The sequence below is a fragment of the Tamandua tetradactyla genome, chromosome 3 (assembly GCF_023851605.1).
Source record: "Tamandua tetradactyla isolate mTamTet1 chromosome 3, mTamTet1.pri, whole genome shotgun sequence".
Lineage (NCBI taxonomy): Eukaryota > Metazoa > Chordata > Mammalia > Pilosa > Myrmecophagidae > Tamandua > Tamandua tetradactyla.
The window spans coordinates 52,846,909-52,863,327 of NC_135329.1; the positions used below are offsets into that span (position 1 = coordinate 52,846,909).

General features: G+C 38.5%; 1 protein-coding gene across 1 annotated transcript in view; it reads right to left on the reverse strand.

Annotated features, from left to right (window-relative positions):
- Positions 1-14,400, reverse strand: part of LOC143675553 (uncharacterized) — a 79,243-nt gene extending 64,843 nt beyond the window's left edge. Inside the window, exons 1-4 of the mRNA XM_077151720.1 lie at positions 14,345-14,400; positions 14,153-14,263; positions 7,131-7,242; positions 6,900-6,949 (exon numbers count right to left, since the gene is read on the reverse strand). Coding sequence (XP_077007835.1) covers positions 6,900-6,949; positions 7,131-7,189 — 109 coding nt within the window. The 5' untranslated portion in view covers positions 7,190-7,242; positions 14,153-14,263; positions 14,345-14,400. The remainder of the gene's footprint in view (positions 1-6,899; positions 6,950-7,130; positions 7,243-14,152; positions 14,264-14,344) is intronic.
- Between the last annotated feature and the right edge of the window lie 2,019 nt (positions 14,401-16,419).

The following is a 16,419-nucleotide window of genomic DNA, read 5'->3' on the forward strand; positions in this document are numbered from 1 at the left end:
TTCAAAAAATGTCTTGAAAAAGAAGAACAAAGTTGGAGGAATCACACATACTGACATTGAAGCATATCACAAAGCTACAGTGATCAAAATGTCATGCAAAGTCAGATATATCGACCAACGGAATTGAATTGAGAGTTCAGAAATTGACCCTCACATTTATGGCCAAGGTTGCCAAGTACACTCAACTGAGAAAGAATGGTCTCTTCAATAAATGGTGCCAGGAGAATTGTTTATCCATGTGCCAAAGAATGAAGGAGGACTCCTATCTCATACCATATGCAAAAAGTAACTCAGAATGCATCGAAGACCTAAATATAAGAGCAAAGATTATAAAATTTCTAGAAGAAAATGTAAGGAAGCATCTTCAGGATTTTGTTTTAGACAAAACTTTCTTAGACTTTATACCCAAAGCATAAGAAACAAAAGAAAAAAAAATAGGACCTCCTCAAAATTAAAAACTTTTGAGCCTTAAAGGACTTTGTCACAGAAGTGAAAAGACAACCTACTCAATTGGAGAAAATATTTGGAAACCACAAATCCAATAAGGGTTTAATATCCAGAATATATAAAGAAATCCTACAACTCTACAACCTAATTTAAAAAAAAAATGGGAAAGCCTTGGACAGACATTTCTGCCAACAGGGTACTTAAATTGCCTAAAACACATGAGAAGATGCTCAACATCATTTATTATTAGGGACAATACCAATCAAAATCACAATGAGAAATCATTTCACATCCACTAGAATGGCTCCTGTTAAAAAAGAAAGAAACAGAAAACTACAAGTGTGGGAGAGGATACGGAGAAATAGGGACACTCATTCATTGCTGGTGGGAAAGCAGGTTCTCAAACAGTTAGTTTCACACTGATGTTCACAGTGAAATTATTCACAATTGACCAAAGATGGAAGCAGCCCACGTGTCTATCAACTGATGAATGGATAAACAAAATGAGAAATATACATACAGTGAAATATTATTAAGCCATAAAAAGGAATGAAGTTCTGATGCTTGCAATAACATAATGAGGGACATTATGCTGAGTGAAATAAGCCAAGCACAGAAGGACAAATATTGAATGAACTAATTATTATAAGCAAACTCATAGAGTTAAAATCTAGAATATAGGTTAGCAGGGGACAGATTGGGATTAGAGAGTGAGGATCTGATGCTTAATTTGTACAGAATTTTTATTTAGATTTATTATGTGGTGATGATAGCAAATTATTATGAGTGTAATTAACAGCACTGGACTATATAGGTGGAGGTGGCTAAAAGGGGAAACTTTAGGACACATATGTTACTAGAATAAAAATTATAAGAAAAAGCATAGCACTTTGTAACACAGGGAGCCTTACTGAAGATGAGGGACTATAAATAGGAAGAGTACAACCATAAGTATGTTCTTTCATGAACTATGCCAAATCAACAACACTAATATAAGGTGTTAATAATAGGGTGATATATAGGAAAAAAGTGTAAATTATGGATGTTTGCCAACAGTACTATTTTAATCTTTCATCAATTGTAACAAAGGTAACTATTGGTAAAAATAGTACAATTATGAAAAAGTGTTATCATCAATTGTAGTAAATAAGAGTTCTACACGGATGTGAGATGGTGGTGAGGGGTATATGGGAATCCTGTATTTTATGCATGAACATTCTGTAAACCCACAACTTCTCTAATATTTTTTCTAACGTGGGGTTATGAAGATTGGCAAAATAAAATAAATGAAGTATATCCTAGTCATAAATGCAGCTTATGGATTTTCATGCCTGGCCAACAGTGAGACAAGAACACAGGTCATCTGACTCCTAGCAAACTGCTCTCTAGCTCTCTAATAGTTCCTCTAAACACACTTGAGATACAGTCCTCAGTGTGAAAATCTATTCAGAACAGACAGATTTCTGGTTTTTGCCCTTTTGAATCTAAAATTCCAGAATGTATCTGCTAACCACTGTTATAATTTTAGACCAACACAATGCTTTAAATATAATTCTATTTACATAAAAATTTTAATGACTATAATTAAAGTAAGCTGCTAAAGTTCTAATAATTTTACGTAATTGGCTAAAAATCCTACTTAGAAAGAAAGATGTTAGGGAAAGCTTTCATCCCACGAGGAAAACACATGGTTATAGTTTAAAAGTGTAACCTACCTCTGAAACTTGATGAATTCGCACCTGATACACACGCATATGTGCACGTGTGTTGGTGTATGTCGTGTACACACAGACCTCTCACACCTACTAGAAGTGCATCTAGATAATGAGACTTGTTTCTTCCTTTAAAACTTTCCCATAAAATTCCAGGTCAGCATTTCAAGTTGAAACCCTTTTCAATGTTTCCCTGGGGAAATAGTTGATGTTAGCCAAATTGAACGCTAGATGTCACTGTGTGGCAACAAAATTTGTATTCTAAGTGCATTTTTGTCTGGCTGTCAATAAGGTATTTGTAAGAAAAAAAATAAGTTGAGATGTCTTTAGAAAGGATCACTCTGTCTCAATGGTCTCTTAAAGACTCATTTGGACAAAGTATTCGGAGGTTTAATCATCTATGGGGTTTTACTCCAAATAAACACACGCATAAATGATGTGTACATTTTCTACCTCAGTAATTTCAATGGTCATATTCGAATACTCATTTTTCATAGGTTTGGCCCATAGCAATTGAGACAAATTTAAACTGAAATCTTTATGTCATGGATCCCAAATTTTCATCCAACTCCAAACTCTCTCCTGACTTAGAGACTTGTCCTCATGCTGACAGCTCCACCTGGCTGTTTCACAGGTATCACAAACCCACCATCTGTGGTATATTCTCATCAATGGCTTCCTTACCTTCCTAATCAATAGGTGGACTTTCAATCAGTTTCATGATATAAAAGATCAGACTGATTTTTGGCTGTTCTATCCCTCAGTTCCATACTCAATGTGTCACTGAGACCAGATTCTATCCATCAACATTTCTATGAGGCTGACTAATATTCCATCTAAAATACCCTCACTGCCTTAGTTTGTATTCTTGGAATATTCTTGGTGAGCCAATTTCCTCACCTGTTTCTCAAACTCAGGTTGGTCTACTCTTATTAAAATAAAATTATGGCAAACCCTAGGTCTAAATCTGTGTGTGCTCCTTACTGAGTACAGAACCAAATTCAAATTCCTTAGCCTATGCGATCTCCATAGCATAGCCACTGCCATGTTTCTATATGATGCTTTTTCTATCATATATCCCAATCCTGAAAATCTTTCTGGTATTTCTCTAACTGGCCAATCTGCTGTTCAAAATTTAACCCCAATGTTTTTATGTCTGGACCATCCTCATGTCACCCCTGCCCTTAGCTTTTGCAGATCATTTTCTACCTATTTCTTCAAAATTCTATTTTCCTTATGGTTCATATATATGTCATGGGAAAGGATGGTGCCTTTTCCTCTTTGTTATCTTGTTAATGCTTAATGCATAGAGAATGTGTATATGACATCTAGGATAACTTGGAATACTTTCCATTAATTTTGACCTTATAAATTAACCCAATGATAAAATGGAAATTTCAGCAGTCACTTTAACAAACAGACAGATGTTATATTCCAGAACAAGGTGCAAGTTCCTGAAGTGGGGCTTCAAAAAAAAAGGAAGAGAAAATTGACTGCACGACTCATCACTCCCCAACAATCTGATGATATCAAAGGTTTGGAAGAAACTGGAGTTGAAGCAAGACTTTTCCAGTGTGAGATTAGAGGTTCCATGCAGAATGAGGATGCTTTCCCTTTGATTTCAAGTCTAAGTGAAGATGCCTTAAGGAACCCCTAGGAAGGCTTAATGTTTGTGATTTGTGTCTGGGGACCACTGTCTGGCTCACCTAAGGATGAGAAATGAGAGGCAGCCACAGTGACAGCTGAGGGAAGTGGAAGTTGACCATTTGGGCACAGGATGCATGATTACTATCCCATAGACCAGGCTTGGGCTGTGAATAGGAGAACAAATTTGTACTAGTCTAAATCCTGCCAAAGACAGCCATTAAAGGGCAAGAGGACATTAATCGACGATGCTGGAATATCCTGGTTCCTTGGTAATGAAAAAGGAAATTACTAAGCTACTGCTACTCAGTTCCAAACTCATCCTTCTATATTCCACTCTGTGATCCTGGGACTGCGACTCCACAAACCACCTTTGCCAAGTGGCTCCCGGATAGGTTCTGCCAATGGGGCTACTAGGGGGAGACTGGAAGTCTGAAGGAGGGAGAAGGGACTTTTGCACACTGGTCATGTCTGCGGCAGCAGATGGTTGAATAGCACTTGATTTCAGTTTCCAGCTTTTCCCACATTCCTAGAACCAGCCTCACCATTCTCTCTGTTACACCAGCACCAGCTAGTAGCACTCCCTCAATTGAGGGCTGGGTTTCAGCTCTGTGTTTTTATGTTGTAGAAACCCAAACTAGAGATACTGCTTTATATTCTAAACCTCGCCTTCATTCCAGAGGTCCTGCAGCCGTGGGAGCGCTGTCTTCCTACGTTAACTGTCTCTGCACTACTTCAATTTGCTGTTTCGACCTTTACGTCCCCTAAAGGCCCTTTCCCTATATTAAATTATTTCTGTTAAAATAACCAGTGTAATTTCTGCTCTCCTATCTAGACTCTGATTGATACAAATGGAACCATGTTTCCCACATCAATAGAACGTCAGGCATAGACCCTGGAAAATAAAGGGAGATTATAAAAAACCCACAAAAGCCCTGCAAGAAAGTGTCAGTTTTACATATCTTTTGTGCCCTGAATGTGGATGCTGGCTTATGACAGACTTTGTCAAGTATGAGCTTTCTTGCCAGCCTCAATTTCAATCCTGTTTCCAGGTTTGAGTACTACAGGGGACTGGACAAAGCTATTATTTAACAGCTATACTAATTTTGTGATACCAAGTAATCTGACATATTTATTTATTTGAACTTAAAAGTGACAAAAAGAAAAATGTCATGAAGCCTTAAATTTCATCTAGGAACAAAAGGAACAACTAACCCACCAAACAGGTTTAAATGGGAGCACAGGAGACAAAAATAGCATGCTGGACTATATTGCAGTCTAGAAGTACAGACAGCCAGGTAAATGACAAATGCAACAATTTGATAAGTTCTCTAGTCAAGGAAAAGCATGTGATTTTTAGGAGCACTTGAGGGCAAGTGTCAAGCATTCCACTAGCAGAAAGCACCCTAAAACTGTGTCCTTTAGGGGCTCCTATAAAGCCACCTGCTTCCCTTGATTAGGAAACCTCACTGCACTGCTGCATTTGTCATTTACCTGTGTGTATTCACACCTGGGCTGGAGACGCCCTAGCAGCCAGGATGGTATTGTGCTCACCATTTCATTCCCAGCAGATAACACGAAGTCTGGCAGATGCCGGATTCTCAATACATATCGTTAAGTGATAAAAGCCATAATCAGAGGTTTGCAATACGTCACATGAAAGACACAGAAGAAACATGAACTAATTCTACATAGGGGTCCTGGGGGATCAGGAAAGTAGCAGAGAAAGTGATACTGGGCTTGTTTTTGAGGGATGTCCAGAGAACAAGGGTACGGAAGAAGAGAAAAACACACAGGCACAGCAACATGGAGGGACGTGGGGAAGAGCCTGCCGTGCTGGCAGGGACCAGCAAGCCACCTGCTGTGCTATGGAGCTGTTGGGATGGGAGGAGCAGTGAGGCTGGGGAATGCAGTGGCGGGAGAGGCTCCCCGGGTGAGCCACTGGCTTATCGTGCCATCTTGAGGATTCATACTTAATTCTGCAGGAGAGGGGGTGGGATGGACTAAAATACCGGAGCATCATATTTTAATTTATCTTTTAATTTTACTTATAGAACTGGAGGACATCTGAGCAGCGTTACAACACCCAGGGGAGTGGGGCTTACTGTCTGGGAGTGCAAAGAGATTGCTAGATACATTTCCGTGTCCAGAAATCCCTCCTGGCCCTGCTTTCTCTGCTCTTCTCTCCGGAACTGTTTTTTCTCCCCTGCTCTCTGAAAGCCTTATTGATTTCTCAAAGTGAACTCATCAGCCCACGGTTTCCTCAACCCTCAGAGGAGCTTTAATTTCCTCTGACGTGGCCTCTGTCTTTTCTCCCCTCCCCCAGGAGCCCTGGGATTTTTACATTTCAAATACTTGACAGCTGGGTGAACTTTTGCTTCCGCCCAAAGAAGGTCTTTTTAGATTTCGCAATGCTATGCCAGTGGTGCCAGGGCTATTTTCTCTCCAGCTGTGAGAGGGGCTTTTTCAAATGACTCAGAGAAGCTGCTGTCCAGCTGCCGCACCTCGCCCTCTCACGAGGGCTCTGCATTTTAAACAGTAGCCGTGCTCAGGCAGCGAGAAGGGTTCATTTATGGGACTGGAGCAGATGTACCTCCCCTCCCCCCACCCTGCAGTCCATCCCACAGAGGCCTTCCATTCAGGCAGGTGAGTCATGGACTTACATCACCGCAGGTGTGGACCTCAAGGTTGGCTTTGAAAGGCCAGCGTCCCGAGTTGCCCCAGCGCATCCTTGGTCCTTATCCAAGTCCAAGTTGAAGGGTCCATCTTGCTACCCTCAAGTGCAGAAACCTACAGCAACTCTCTGATTCCAAGGAAAATGGCTCTCTGACATACTGCTTCAAGCCAGAATTCTGTGTACCCTAGAGAAATACACTGAACTCTTAGGGGTGACAAACGAACCTGTGCAAACCCGGCTGCATCTCCTGATTCTGCCTACGGCTGGTGACTTTTGGAGTTTCCTAGCTTCTACCCCACACTTCCATTGCTTCTGCGCACACTCCCCCTTGTTTTTAAAAAAGGTCTACATTCTATCACGTGCATCGTTGCCTGTTGAAACCTTTTCCATCTTTCAGGTTCTGGTTGATATAGACTTACCATCCGAACATCTTCTGTTTTCCTTTGGATAGCCATGGCATTTTGCTTTTCTGTAATAAAAAGAGCAACGATTCATAATGAGGGAGTTTTCATTAAGTGCCAGATGCTGTGCTAAAGCCTTTTGCACACACTGATCTCATTCAGTCCTCTCAAAGTTAGCATCATTACAACTGTCATTTTACAGGAACACAGAGCTGTGATTACTGGTCTTATTCCTCTCCACTCTACTACCTTGTATAACTGGCATTCCTTAGATCAGCATCTCCTTGAGGCCTGCTCCCTTGTGCCATTCTCCCTCATGTACAGTCATCTTTCTGTGTCTTCATGTACCACAGCACTGAACCTTGTAGGCAAGAAGGGAAAAAAGGGAGATGGAAGGGAGGCACCAGAAATGTACTGGAAGTATATTAGGAGCTTCTGTACTTACATCTGATTTAACCAATTCAGTAATCCAATAAGGACTGTTTTAACAATTTCATTTTTTTTTTTTTATGGTGAATAGATTTTGTTGTACCCACTCGGAGGAAGGAAAACATATCAGAGCTCCTATTTCTTATGACACGCAGCTTCTATCCGTCTAAGGCATGCACTGTTCTCAGAGTTGATTTCCTTACGGGAAGATGGATGACTACTAAAGTGTCTCCTTTCTCTTCTTGCCCCCTCTCATCTAGTAGAGTTGTGTTCACAGGGTGGAAGTCACAGTAAACTTCCCTTTACTTCAACATTGCTCTAATATTTATGAAATCCATTTACTTGTCTCAGTGAGACAAGTATTGTTTTACACAATTTACAAATGAGGAAACTAAGACAAAAGGAGTTACACTGTCTGCTAATTAAAAATAGAGAAGGGGCACAAACTCATTTTCTCGTACACTGAAATCCATAGTTCTTATTTGGCTTAGAGACTGGGTTTTGTTTCAAACTACAGGATGTCTCCTTTTATAAATATGAATTTAAAAAACAGAATACAAATTAGGCTACTTTATACATTAAAAATCCAAGTCTCCAATCTCTGGACAAACATTAGATCTGGTAATATTGAGCTTTCATTTTCACATGGAAACAGATAGCTGATGCTGGCTGGTTCCTAAACATTTTATATTAACGTCAGCTCTCCCACGAGCCAACCCCCCCCCTCCCCGACCCCAACTCCCGGCCCCTGCTTTCCTGATTCATAATACCTGTCTGGCTACTGAAGGCATTCACTGTAACTAGTTAAAATTTCAAGAAACACCTTACCTGTTAGTGTGTGCAGCCTGTGATTCAAAAACAAAACTGCCTCTATGGTATGATAACTTGGGTTCATTTGAATCAGAATTGGTGGCATATGTCTCTTGACTTCTGCATTCTGACACAGATTCCAAAGACTAAATATGCTATTAGAGGGACCTCAGAATGGTTAAACATCAGAATATCCAGTAATAATAGAAAACCACATAACCATTTCCATAGATACAGAAAATAATTTGATAAAATTCAGCTCTCTTTCATGGTTAAAACATTCCAGAAGTTATACTGGAGGCCCCAGCCATTGCAAAAGGAAAAGAAAAAGGAAAGAAATGAAAGTTATTAAAATATGAGAGATGAAATTGTCCTTGTATTTGAATAAAATATTTTTATAGAAAATGAAAGTGAATGTACAAACTATTAGTATTAATGAGAGATTTCATCCATTCAATTAATTTATTCAACAAATTCTTATTGAGTATCAGTGACTACTTTTAGGTGTTTGAGCTACAGACATGAGGAATACAGAAAGTTCTAGCCTCATGGGGCTGATCTTTTGTTTACTTAAAAATAAGTTAATGCGGGGCAGTGCAACAGTGGTTCAGTGGCAGAATTCTCGCCTTGCCATGCCAGAGATCCGGGTTCGATTCTTGGAGCCTGCCCATGCCAAATAATAATAATAAGAAGAAGAAGAAGAAGAAGAAGTTAATGTAACTCATAATGATAAATGCTCAGGAAAAATAGTAAAGGAAAACAAGTTTATTTATCTATTTTAAAAATTATATGGTGTTCAGAGAAATCGTACTGTTAAGCTGACATCTAAGTAGAACCCTGAAGGAAATGAGAGAGAGAGTAGAGAGCTAGGGGAGGTCATATCAGCTGGAAGAAAAATGAGTACAAATGTTCTGAGTGAGAAGCATGCTGGGCATGTTTGATAACAGCAGGAAAGATAGTGGAGCAGCTCAATCCAGAGAAAGTAGGACGTGGGGGTCAAAGAAGTAACACAGGATGAGATCACATCAGCCTTATAGGTCCTGGCAAGGATTTGGCTTTTACTCTCGATAAGATGGGATGGCTATAGAAGGGTTTTCTGCAGAGTGTGTCTATTTTATAATATCACTCTATCTTCTGTGTTAAGAATTGATGTTGGTCAGTACAGTGACAGGAAACCAATAAGGAAACTATTGTAATAATCTGGGAGGAGATGATTGTGGCTTGGGCCAGGGATAATGCTAAAAGTATGAGATATGATTAGATGCTGACTTTATTCTTTACCCTGGATTTGGTAAAGAACCATTATAAAAGCACATAACCAACTGGCGCTGTCAGTTATCACCATCTAACTAGCTATGAAACTAGGACAATCTCCACTCCACTTCTGACTTCCAGAAGTATGCCAGGGAGTACCACTCCTCCAAGGACTTGACATGGTATGTGAGTTTTTAACATTACAAACTGGAAGAATGGCATCTCCATTTACTAAGTTCCTGAAAGCAGTGGAAAGGAGTAGATTAAGAGGTGTAGGTTGTCAGGAATTTGGTTTTGTATATAGTAATAAATTAATAGTGAGATATTGTAGTAGTCAATTTGGGCCAGGTTTATGCTAAGTTAGTGAAAACAAATATCAATGATTTAAATCAGACATTTATTTTCTCACTGATGCTTTGTCCATTGTAGATTGGACAATTGTCTAGTCAACAGTCTTTTATGCAGTGACTTAGCAGTGTAACTCTACCATTTCAACGCATAATCTTTGCACTCCTTGCTTAAAGAAAATGCAAGCTCAGGAAGTTGGGTAGGATGCAGTGGTATCCACCCAGAACTCCTCTTGGCCTCTGAAGTGTCCATTAACCCTGCTGTTCGAGTGTTGGGTGCTGATGGTTCACAACTAACTACCTTCTCATGAATTGACTTCAAGTAAATGGAGCCATCTACTACGAGTAAATGTTCTTCTGCCCCTGAAAGCATCCCACTTCCAGTTCTCTTCCTGAATTGTCTTCAACTAAATAGAGCCATATAATCCAAGTAAATGCCTCCCCGCCCAACCCCTTAGAAGCATCCCACTTCCAGTGACTGGTGGGCATGGTGACAATTCAATGTGACTCCCTTAACTCAATTTGGAACATTTTTGAAGTATCTTCCCAACTCCAAAATACTTGAAGAGGTCAGCTAAGAACCTCTGTTGCTACAGCGTTACAGTTCCATTTTTCCTTCTGCTCAAATCTCAACCCCTCATTCCTATGGGTATGTTTCTAAGAGCCTTTCCAATAACATCCTGTAACGATGCTCTGTGACTCAGTTTCCCAGGGAAACTAATGTAAGACAAGTGGTACATTTCTTACTTTCTCAACAAGAAATAATCGTGTTCTCCCACTTCAAAGAAAATATGGTGGGAAGTATAATCTGAGTGCCTGGAAGAGAGGCCACCTTTTATGACCATTGTCTCTGTCTGTCATAGATCCTTTTTAGACATCTCAGAGGGGATATTAAGAAAGCAACTGGCTATGTGAACCTAGAGTTCAGAACTTATATCAAAACTGGTGATATTTAAATTGGATGTATTGAAAGCCATGAAAATACATGAAATCCTAATTCCAGTAATTGAGAGCAAACAGAGAAGAGGAGAGAATTGAGTGTAGGAGCACTCCAATGTTTATAAATCACAGAAATAAGAAAGAACCAGCAAGGAGACTTAGAAATTAAAAACAGTCTTAGCAACTCCTAAGTACACACCTTAAGAAGTTGTCACACTTGTATACAAGGAAACGTGTATAAATGTACATTACAGCATTTCTCTTTTGTAAAACAGAATACACAACTCAGATATGCATCAACAAGAGAAAGGATAAATTAATTGTAGCAAAATCATTAGATGGTATAGAAGGTAGCAGTTAAAACAACACAAACAGTGAATCCACTGTAAACTATGGACTATAGTTAATATTGCACTTAAAATAATATTCTTTTGTCAATTGTAATAAATACACCATACTAATACAAAGTGTTAATAAGAGAGGGGGTATATGGGAACTCTATTTTCTGCATGATTTTTCTGTAAAAATACAACTCCTCTAATAAAAAAGGTATCAATTGATCAACTGATTTATTGAATTAAATTGATTTCCCCAGAGAAGGAAGCATGGGACATTGTGACACCCTGTGTTATGAAGATACATGCAGAATGTAAGGCATTCAGAACAGGATGTGTCCATTGCTTAAGAACTTAGGAGACCACATTAGAGAGAAGACCAGGATGATATTTTATGGCTACTCTATAAAATATGTCAGACAGAAAGGAGCAGGACTGATGTCAGTCAAGTGAAGTGAAAAAAAAAATGGACTCGAGTTACATCTATTATTATGGCTAAATCTCAAAAACATAATGTCAAGCAAAAATAGCAGTTTGTACCATGATATATATAATGTGGAACCATGTATGTGGAGTTTTAAAATGCACAGAACATTACCAACATCGGATATTGCTTATGGATATTCACATATAATAATAGTGACAAACACTGTGCATTTTGCAGTGGGGGACAGGGAATAAGAGAAAGAGTGTACATCAATATTTGCAATATTCTCTACTTCTATTGTGAATATTTGAAGTATTTCACATGAAAAGATGCTTTTCTATCTTGCTCTTTTTGTGGCACTTAAATACTAATAAAATTAACTCTTTCAGGTGTCTTCTATATGCATGGATTATAAATATGGCAGGGACATTTCATTCACTTGTACATAGTCAAAGGATTATATAGTAGTGGCAGTGGTAGTAGTAATGATGATATAATAATGATGCAGCATTTACATGGTCTGCAGTGTGAGCAGCACTGAGCGAACTCATCCCTTCTTATGTATTATTTTATTTAATCCTCACAATGATACAAGAATAAAGAGGTGATTACCCTGGTTGTGCAGATGTCTGATCTCTAATAAGTTGCAGAGCCAGGTTGAGCCATCACTGTTTGCCTCTGGAGAAAATATTCACACCTGTGATGCTATGTTTTTCTTACTGCACAAAGTGAAGCTCAATGCATATGCTTAGTTATTTTCTATTAAACGGAAGTGAACCAAAACTGAGGGTGATTGCAAATGCCAGTAGAAGCAGCAGCACTTCACTTGACTGACATCAGTCCTGCTCCTTTCTGTCTGACATATTTTATAGAGTAGCCATAAAATATCATCATGGTCTTCTCTCTAATGTGGTCTCCCAAGTTCCTAAGCAATGGACACATCCCTGTTCTGAATGCTTTCCATTCTGCATGTATCTTCATAACACAGGGTGTCACAATGTCCCATGCTTCCTTCTCTGGGGAAATTAATTTAATTCGATTGATCTGAACTTGAAATTACAGATGGCAATGACCTCAGAGAACTTCCTTTCAATGCTCTCATTCTACAGATAAAAAAGGAGAAGGCCAAAGAAGTTAAGTGGCTTCCTTATTACTTATGATTTCCTTCATTACTGGAACTAGGTTGTTCTCAGTTCTAGTTGCACAGTAGAATCACCTGGGGAACTTTAAAAAATTCTGCTATGTGGTCACACTTCCAGATATTCTGATTTAATTGGTCTGGTGTGGGACTTGGCATTGGTGTTTTATTAAACATCCCAGATGTTTCTAACATGAAGCCGTGGTTGAGAACCACTGCATTTATGTTTCTGCTCATTGGCATGCTCTCAAGGACAGATCTGTGAGCTTTGGGTCCCTGTGATTTGGATCATTTTACCAGTAGGGAAGGGATGGGTGAAGGTGCAAACTGAGTAATGTTTGCTCTTTGAGAAAATTCCATGAGGTTTACAGGAGATTTTATCATAGACTTTGTTCATAAAGAGATCTTCTGCTATGTTATTTTTCCTTCAGTGCATTTTTTATAAGAATTCAACACCACGATACAGCTACAAATAGATTGGGTTTGGGAGCAATGGCTGTTCAGGAAACTAAGGATTAAAGTTAGTACTATTTCAAAAATCTGTAGACGCCTGATTCTAGTTAATATAATGTCAATTTTATTTAAGTTGATGTCATCAAGATTTTTCTGTAGAGAGGCAAATAGTAAATATTTTAGGCTCTGTGGGCCAAACGGTCTTTGTAGCAACTACTCTATTCTATCATTGTACCCTGAAATCAGCCATAGGCAATGCGTAAGCAGATGGGCATGTTTATGTTCCAATAAATTTCATTCACAAAAGCAAAAGGTGGGCCCAGTTTGGCCCATGGGCTGGGATTTGCTAACTCCTGAAGCATCAGAACGAAATAGCTGTTTGATGAGGACCCAACTCTTAAAAAAGCCAAAATGTAATTAAAATTTGTCTCAGATTATGGGAAGGTGGGTCTAAAATTATGAAAAATTCTTAAGAAAGTTTTAATATTTTGCTCATATATTCAAAGGTTTGTAAGACATCAGAAAGAATAAGATCAGTGTTTTATCTAGCATTATTTGAGCGCCTTTGTGTCTTTAACTATAGTCCAGTTTGGTGCAACTTACAAACACTTCTCTTTTCCATCTTAACAAAAAAATTTAAAAATTAGCATTTAGGCTGCTGAATTCCAGTAGCCGTCAAATATTTACTTGGAAAATGGAAAGGTAGTGAACAGTAGTCATTTCATGATTTCAGTTTTATGATTGTTTCATTATAGAACATACATGCATAAAATTTTCATAATAGTTGCATCATTTGAATCATAGCTTTCAGTTTCAGCCCAAACCACTGCCACTTATGAAGATGGGGACTTTATTGATTTAGGTTTTCGAACAAAGCTAGAAAAGTTGCTAGAATGAAAAGAAATCTTGGTGTGTTCCGAGCATTGATAGAAAAGGTTGGAAGGATGGAAAATAATGCCCTCTAAATTCCCATCTAAACTCTAATAGCATCTCACAGATGCTCATTCCTTTTTTAGGAATAGGTTAAGTGCTTGTAGAGTCCTGCTATGACTTTCCATTGCAATTCAAAATGATTACCCACTTTTGCACTAACAGAAGATCATTATCCAAAAGTAAAAGAGCAAATGAAGGAGACCTACCCAGATAGGTTGTCACCACATGAAATCCAGTCCTCAAGGCATGAAAAGGGTTGTTCCAAAATACAACACCTCGATTGGGGAATGCTCAGGGAGTCAGTCGATTCGCTCAACCTACAAAAATGGAAAGCAGATCAAGAGCTGTGGAGCACTGCATCATCACGTGGGAGTTATGAATATAAAGTCAGGGCGAACCTTGCCTATCTGGAGCCCATCCATGAGTGCTGGGTAGTTCTCCTGAGCGAAAGAGCAGACCTTTTCTGAAGACCCAACTTTAGTTACTTATACTGCTTTCAACTCCTTAAGGTCATTTTTGCTTAGCTTGCATGACTGAAGTTTTTATGTATGTTTTCTCTTCTGGTTGCTTTTAACAAATAGAGGTTGAAGAGTATTTATTTACTTATTTATTTTTATTTGAAAATAAGCGAGTATTTTAAGCTTTATTATTTAATTATTTTTTTTGCTCTGATAGATATATATTTATGTATATATGTACTAGAGAAGTTGGAGGTTTACCAAAAACTCATGCAGATAAATTTGCAACTTGTGGGGTATTTATTTTTAAGGTCAAGTTGTTTTGTAATTCAATCCTTCCTTCCATCACCACAATTAATCAATAGAACTCCAAAATGAGAAAAATGAATCTATGATTTGTGCTACAGGATAATTTGTGACTCATAGGATCTGAAGTCACAGGTCTTAAGTTATGTTCTTTTACTTATTAAACATATGACTTTTGAAGATTAGCTTAACTCTTTGAGTCTTGGTTTTCTCATCTGAAAATAGGGGTGTTTTGCATATATCTCATGACTGCTGTGCAGTAATCAGGAAATATAAATAATGTGTTTAGCCCCTGGAATTCATTAGGTGCCCGGTCATTGAAGAGATGATGGTGAGTTTGGTAATGATGATGACGATGGCAACGTGACCTATGAGATGAGGCCATCCTGACTCCCTTATATGTGGAATGATGATGGAATCGAATATCAGAGACAGACAAATTTCTAAGTCTATTAGAAATAGATTTTGTGCTCAGACTGTTGTTTAAGATGAGTTACCAGAAGGTCAGACTCAAGCATGCCTAAAGTAAAGGAAAATGGGCCCCATTCTAAAGCTTAAAAAGGTGACATTTGTGTGTGAACACATTTGAGTGCGTACTCTTGGGGTTTCCTTATTTCGTCTCCATTCCAAAGTAATGGACAGTCAAGAAATAAATGTCAAACTAATTGATTGTATTCTTTGGAAGCAAGGGTAAGCAATTTGATCACATTTGTTATTTGTTTCCAGTAGTCCAATAAGCCAGTTGTGAGCACTTGGTTTCAGCATTTCTATGATTTTTAAAGTGCTATGACTAGCTTGGTTGACCACCTTAAAAAGATTAATTGCAATGCAAAATATCTATTTCCTTTTGAATTATGTGGTAAAATAGCTTTGTTGGTACTGAAGGAAATACCTTCTGCTTCAGGTCAGCAGGAAGGGTATAATAATTAGTATTTTCTACCAATAACCTTCATTCATTTATCCTTTCATTAAACAATATCATTGAACTTTTGCTATGTGCCCATTACTGTGTCAGGGACTGAGGATACTGTGGCTAGGAAGACTTTGTCTCTGTGCTAAAGGAGTTACTAGATGGTGTGGAAGGAAGACAAGAAAAAAGTAATTACAACTGTTAGGAGTGACATGGTAAGGGAAGCAAAAGTGCTATAAGAATGCATAATAGGTGTGTATCACCTAGTCTAGGAGTCAAGGAAAATCTCCTGACCAAGTGATAGTAAGCCAAGGTTGAAATGATGACTAGGTCTTCTTATAAGTCAGAAGTAGAGCAATGTCAGTTTTATCAGCTTATTTGTACTTCTGAAATGAGGATTGCAATTGCTAGTTGAAAAGCATATTGATTTGTGCATTACCTCTTTTTCTCAATAAAGGTGTTATTTTGTCTCATCACAGAGGATGCATGTTAAGTAACATTAATACTATTTAAGAATCAGAAATCAGGAAATTTTTGAAATTAAAAAGAAAGAAAGTATGCCAGTGCAGGGAGCAAAACCTTCCTGGTGAAACTAAGCATCTGATTTGTCTCTGATGTCCTTAGATCCCAGATCCTGCAGATAAATAGATGGTACCCTGAGGAGTTCCAGAATTTCCCCTTGGTAATGGGTGTGCAAAGATCCATTCTCAGAGGCATGGCCAAGGCTAGGGTGCGCACTGCGCTGAATATGGCTTCAGTACACTGATACGCTCACCCACTCATATAATTTACTCCTGGT